Source organism: Nicotiana sylvestris, chromosome 7 (genome assembly GCF_000393655.2).
Source record: "Nicotiana sylvestris chromosome 7, ASM39365v2, whole genome shotgun sequence".
Lineage (NCBI taxonomy): Eukaryota > Viridiplantae > Streptophyta > Magnoliopsida > Solanales > Solanaceae > Nicotiana > Nicotiana sylvestris.
This window is the reverse complement of record NC_091063.1, coordinates 139,248,252-139,253,824: the sequence shown is the minus strand read 5'-3', so window position 1 is coordinate 139,253,824 and position 5,573 is coordinate 139,248,252. Positions and strand designations below refer to the sequence as shown.

The window sequence follows — 5,573 nt, the reverse complement described above, 5'->3', positions numbered from 1 at the left end:
GAATGCTGTAATCGAAGCAAAACTGTTAGTATGAGCCTTTTTTTTTAATTATACAGTCCATACTCATGCTGGGAAAGGTTTATACAAAATATATAAAACAAAAACATAGCTTATTTCAAATGCATGATGAAGTTATCACGTTCGTGTTCATAAAGATTTATCAGAAACCATTCCATACATGTACTAAGATGTTTATCAAAGTCAAGTCCCACTAAATTCATACAATTGAAGAGTAACATAACCAATTTAACTTCAGTTTTTCCATCATAATTACAAGAAAAGTTTCTTCTTTGCTCGTCAAGAAAAGAAGCACATAGCACAAGAAATGCTACTACGTACTATTGCAAAGGATCTCTGAAAAATAAATCCAGATGCAATATTTCAAGGTAGTAGTTTCAAAGACAACATGATGAAATAATTAAAGCACACAACAATATATAAATATCAGAGCGACTCTACACGTACTGCTCCAGATGTTGCTGGCTAGTAGGGGACAATAGTTCCCTCTCACAACCAAAGTTATCATCCTCCGGTTCACTCCAATTTACATTATTAGAGCTATTGTTGATACAAGGTTCGGAACTAGCAGTGCTGCTCGTGGCAAGTGGCGAATCAGAAACGCTACCTGTCTTGTTCTTTGTGGAGCTAGACCGGATACTGTTTGCTGAAGAAGATGAGACCCTTGTCAGAACTGGGCGTAAGGTTCCATTAACACTTCGTCTTATATCCTGTTCAAAAGAGATCCATAAACGTTAATGAATGAAATACAATGTGTCACAATGCTTGTGATAGGTATGCTCGAAGTTTGCTTACCAAGTGCATTAGTAGTTAACTTTTTAAATTTGAATATTTATTGAAACTAAATGAGCATTAGAAGGTACATACCATGTGCCGTAGAGCCATATCCAAAGATTTTTTGGAAAATGATCTTCCGAAGCCTGAATTTTCCCGGGACAAAGATTTCTTGGAGGGGTTCTCGTGATATGGATTATCATCTTGCTTCGGGGGAGCTAACTTCCTCATGTTTACTACCCTTTCAACCATCTGTGTGCCGATCAACACAGGGTTCACATCATCTTTCTCATAACCGTGCCCCCTACTTTTGGACAGTAGAGTGATTGCATTGCTCAAAATAGTAGCATTTGTTGCTCGTCCTCTAGAAGGAGAACACGACTTCCGTCTGGGTTTTCCATCAGAACTTGAATTAGTGGTAGAGGGTCGAGCACCAGGTGCACTCGGTCTTCCCCTAGATGCAGATGCAGGCCTTTTAGGCACCAATGTCTTAGAATTAATAGAAGAATCACGCGAAAGACTTGGTGTCTCCAAGGGTTTCAATGGCCTAGACTTCATAGTTGGAGAGGTACCTCGTGATGCTGCAGTTTTTCTTGAGGTTGTGGTTCCCATTTTTGTCAAAGAAGAAGATCGAGCCCCAGAAATCGATACAATAGGAATGGACGATGGAGTTGATGGTCGACGAGTTGGTGTTGCTGACCTTGATGCTGACTTGGAGGCAGCTGGTTTGGAGGGTCTACTGGTTGGGGTAGAAGAGCGTGGAGCAGCTCTTGTTGGAGTTGAGGATCTTGCTGTGGAAGCAACAGGCTTAACAGAAGGCAATGTTGCTCTTGAAGTAGGAGTGGAAGCTCTTGAGGGCTTGGATGCAGAAATACGAGGACGTCCAGTAGGCGTTGCTGACCTTGTGGAAGTTGCCATTTTTCCCCCTGATGATAAAGGCCTTCCATTTCCAGCACAAGAGTTTTTTCTTCTGGACACGGCCAGCAGTCCAGTTGAATTGCTCTGCGAAGATGGTCCTTCAAGGGAATTCTCAGGCTGCAAAATCAAGCAGTTCAGACTAAATATTGTTTTGCAAACCACCTCAATATAACTGTAACATTGTATCAGCATTCCGTAGTACTAAAATGAGTGTAATACCGTGTAAGCACTCAGTGGAACTAAAATAAGTATATTATCGTATAAGCATTCAGTAACCATGTGAATCTAATATTGCATTGATGATTCACTCGGTTTTCTACCATGTGTAGTACAAATGTAAGAGTTAAGAGAAGAAAAAACGGTCTTCTTTTCATTGTCCAAGAAAGATATCAAAAACAAATATAGGGATTTTTTTATGTCAGCCAGCCAAATTATCTATTAAAAATATTAGATAGGATTACTTCGACTTTGTCAACTGCTAATGAAAGAACCAAACCGGGTGCATACCAATACCTACCACGGGTAAAAAGATGGAGATCGAAAGAAACAACATTAGCAGTCCAGAATCAAAAATAAAATCCTTCAGGGTATTAAATAGCTTGTATCCATACACTATAATGAGTATATTGTACCTGAGCTAAATCCTGCTCGATGCTTATTTTAGATTCTGGAGCAGTTGTACTTGAATTTGTCTCAATTTTACAGTCTTGAGCAGTTGAACTAGAATCTGTCGCATTCTGGTGTGGAGCAATATTCTGTTCTTCCAACTCTAGTGATGGATTTGAAGGGGTATGAGGCAGTGAAAGGAGCCTGAAAGCCAGTTAGTAGATAATATAATAATATGCTACCGTCGTGGAAACAAAATATACAACTTAACCATGGTTACATTATATCATGATTAACAGCCTTAAACCAAATTTTTGTAAGGAAGTCTGACCTTTAAAATCATATTGACCATTTAAACCAGACAGTTAAACTTTGGAGAACAGCCTTCTTTTTGTTGAAGACATGGAAGCAGAATCAATATAATCGCAAATGATTTCTTTTTGCTATCTAAGGTCTCAAGTGCTTTGGCTAAAATTTACCAACAGATAATGATCCTACAGCGCACAAAATAAATGAGCAGAATCTTTGTTTAGAAGATGTATTGCGGCCAAATTCTAAACACTCATCAGATAGGACAAGAAACTGAGGATGAAGAAATCCTACAATAACTACTACGCCTCAATTACAAGCAAGTTGAAGTTCTCTATATCTATCCTCACTGACCATATAAACTCGACTCAACAACAACAACAAAAAATCCAGTGTGATCCCACAAGTGGGGTCTGGGGGAGGGTAATGTGTACGCATACCTTACCCTACCTTGTAAAGGTGGAGAGGTAGTTTCCGATAGACCCTTGGCTTAAGAAACAGGAAACAGGAAGCAACCAACGATAACAATAACAATTATTCACTACCAATAATATACAATGAGCAGAATAATAGAAACTTCAAATAAATATTCACAACCACTAATTTTTTCTCATCAGAATATTCACTACCGACCATTTCCTTTTAAAACATTTGACTATCAAAGTTCCACAAATTTATAACCGAAGGCTACTAACTATGACACTGCTCGAGTCAAAATTACCTAATATAGCATTTTCCCTTTTAGGTTACTTTTTTCTTTTCGATTAATAACTGGCTTAGAGTACAATGACTGAAAATGGATGAAGTAAAGATAAACTCTATACAACTTCCACGAAACATTGCTGTTAAACACTTTTTTCTTAGGAACGCCAGAAAAGCTACCGCCTGTGACACACCACATTTTGAACTCCCAAATAAAATGTCACTTACATGCTGTCTGTCCATAAACTATTCAGTTTCTTCATTTTGCTCAAAACAATAAATAACAATTAGCACATCAAAGTAGAAGAAAGATATGCCAGTAACAGAATCGGCCAGCACACACAAATGTTATATATATAGTAATAATACCAGTCATAGTCATTCTTGTCATTCTCAGAGTTTAGAAGATAATCTTGATTAGCAGGCTCTGTTGATGTCCCATTTGATAACAAAGAGAAGTCAACCTCTGAGCCTGCAATTAATAAAAATGCCAAATTTTATACATATAAGAAATCAAAACAAAGAAAACTTCCAACGCCATACTCCAAATTTTCAAAGTTGGTTGTACTCAAGATTTAAAATTAAAGAACATGCATTTAATATGAATATGGTTAAGTGGGGATGGGAAGAACCACCAAATGGCAGAGTACATTTATTTTATTCTATTTCTGGAAAATTTTTGAAACCAGAAATTGACAATGCTGCAAAAAAAGCATCTAGATACCTAATTGCGGATCCGATTCCTCACAGTTATGTTTAGGAATTTGATCATTCATCTCCTTTTCGCTACGACGCATCTCAAGAAACATTGCAAGGTCTTCATCTACTTCCCTCATCACCATTCCTAGAGTCCTTTCTTGTAGCCTACATTGCACTGACGTCTGCATTTGCATATAAAAACTCATTTAAATTTCCAATAATCCAATCTTTAAGTAAGAAAACAAATCAAAATAACTCATTCAAAAAATCCAATCTTTAACAAAGAATACAAATAACTCATTTAAAAGTCAAATCTTTAACAAAGAAAACAAAGAAAAATCAAATCTTTACAATGAAAACGAATTATAGAAAAAAAAACATTTAAAGAGCTTGCTAAAGGATCTATTTTTAAATGAAAAGTATGCACATAGATTCAGAAAAAAGGAGCAAAACCCAGAAATTTAAATGCCTAATAAACACCCATTTTCACTCAAAAATTACATTTCTTCAACATAGTGAAAAACAAAAATATTCAGTTAGATCATTGGATCTGACTTGCAAAATGGACCCAATGACAAAAAACAACGATCTAAATTACATAAAATACCATAAAAGCTTACATCTTTACTAACAAAAACCTTCAGCTCATTTCTGATTTAACTCACCACCCCACAAGAAAAATAAAAGAGAAAGTTGAAGGATACAACTAAATTAAACTGACCCTTTTGAGATACATACATATATTTCAAGATTCAAGAACCATACATACATTGCACCATAAAAAATAAAAAATAAAACAAAACAAGCAACAAAAAGAAAATAATAAATCTTGAAATCATTGGATACTTACTGCCATTGTAACAAGAATAGAGCTCAAGGTTGTATTAATGGACTCAACTCAGAGAGAGAAGAAATAAAGGGGAAAAATAAGAAAAAAGAAATAAAGGGGGTCAAATGGCAGCTAGTATAAGTTCAGAAAAATGTCAGAAAGAAGTGAGATGGTGAGCTAGAAGTGTTGGGGGGGTTTAAAGTTAAAGAAAACTTAGAACATGAATGAAATCAAATTTGTTTGTTGGATTCTGCTTTGATAAGTAAGTCACAGTCTGTTTTATTATGTGATGTGCACAAGAAACACCAAACTCAAGAGAGAAGTAGAGTTTGAAATCAATACAATAACTTTTTATTGCATCAAATTCCCTAATTTATCCAACCTAGTTGCTATAACTACTAACTTGCCCTTTCTTTATTTTCTGCTCCACTTTTATTCAAACATAGATTTTGAATTTTATTTTTCGTTATTGCTATGTTGCTTAGTTCTTTAGAAAAGTTATTGTATACTTGTTGAATCTTCCAAAATTACATCATTTTTTAGAACCTGACACATGTGCGATAATATTTTGAAGTAAACGAATAATATCGCATAAATGAATTGATTCAACAAAAATAATAAACCCTTCTAGTAATTTTGGTCCCTTCAAAAAAAATTACTTAGTATTTGAAATTTATTAGCTCGATCAATTCAGATTCATCCTGCTACGGTCATTAAA

General features: G+C 35.5%; 1 protein-coding gene across 2 annotated transcripts; it reads right to left on the bottom strand.

The window, feature by feature from the left end:
• Positions 1-225: 225 nt before the first annotated feature.
• On the bottom strand, positions 226-5,013 carry LOC104249768 (putative GPI-anchored protein pfl2). 2 transcript variants are annotated; one of them, XM_009806249.2, is made up of 6 exons: positions 4,877-5,013; positions 4,052-4,208; positions 3,697-3,799; positions 2,343-2,520; positions 886-1,827; positions 226-728 (listed from the first exon to the last, which is right to left on the bottom strand). In XM_009806249.2, exons 1-6 carry the CDS (start codon positions 4,880-4,882, stop codon positions 456-458), a joined length of 1,659 nt encoding a protein of 552 aa, XP_009804551.1. In that variant the 5' UTR covers positions 4,883-5,013; the 3' UTR covers positions 226-455. The 2 variants fall into 2 exon arrangements, with proteins under 2 accessions (XP_009804551.1, XP_009804552.1); XM_009806250.2 differs by lacking the exon at positions 4,877-5,013 and adding an exon at positions 4,647-4,731.
• Between the last annotated feature and the right edge of the window lie 560 nt (positions 5,014-5,573).

Coding starts and splice junctions, on each gene's coding strand:
- LOC104249768 (XM_009806249.2), bottom strand. Junction 3,800..4,051: donor GGAATCGGATCCGCAATTAG/GTATCTAGATGC, acceptor TATTAATTGCAG/GCTCAGAGGTTGACTTCTCT. Junction 1,828..2,342: donor TCGAGCAGGATTTAGCTCAG/GTACAATATACT, acceptor TTGATTTTGCAG/CCTGAGAATTCCCTTGAAGG.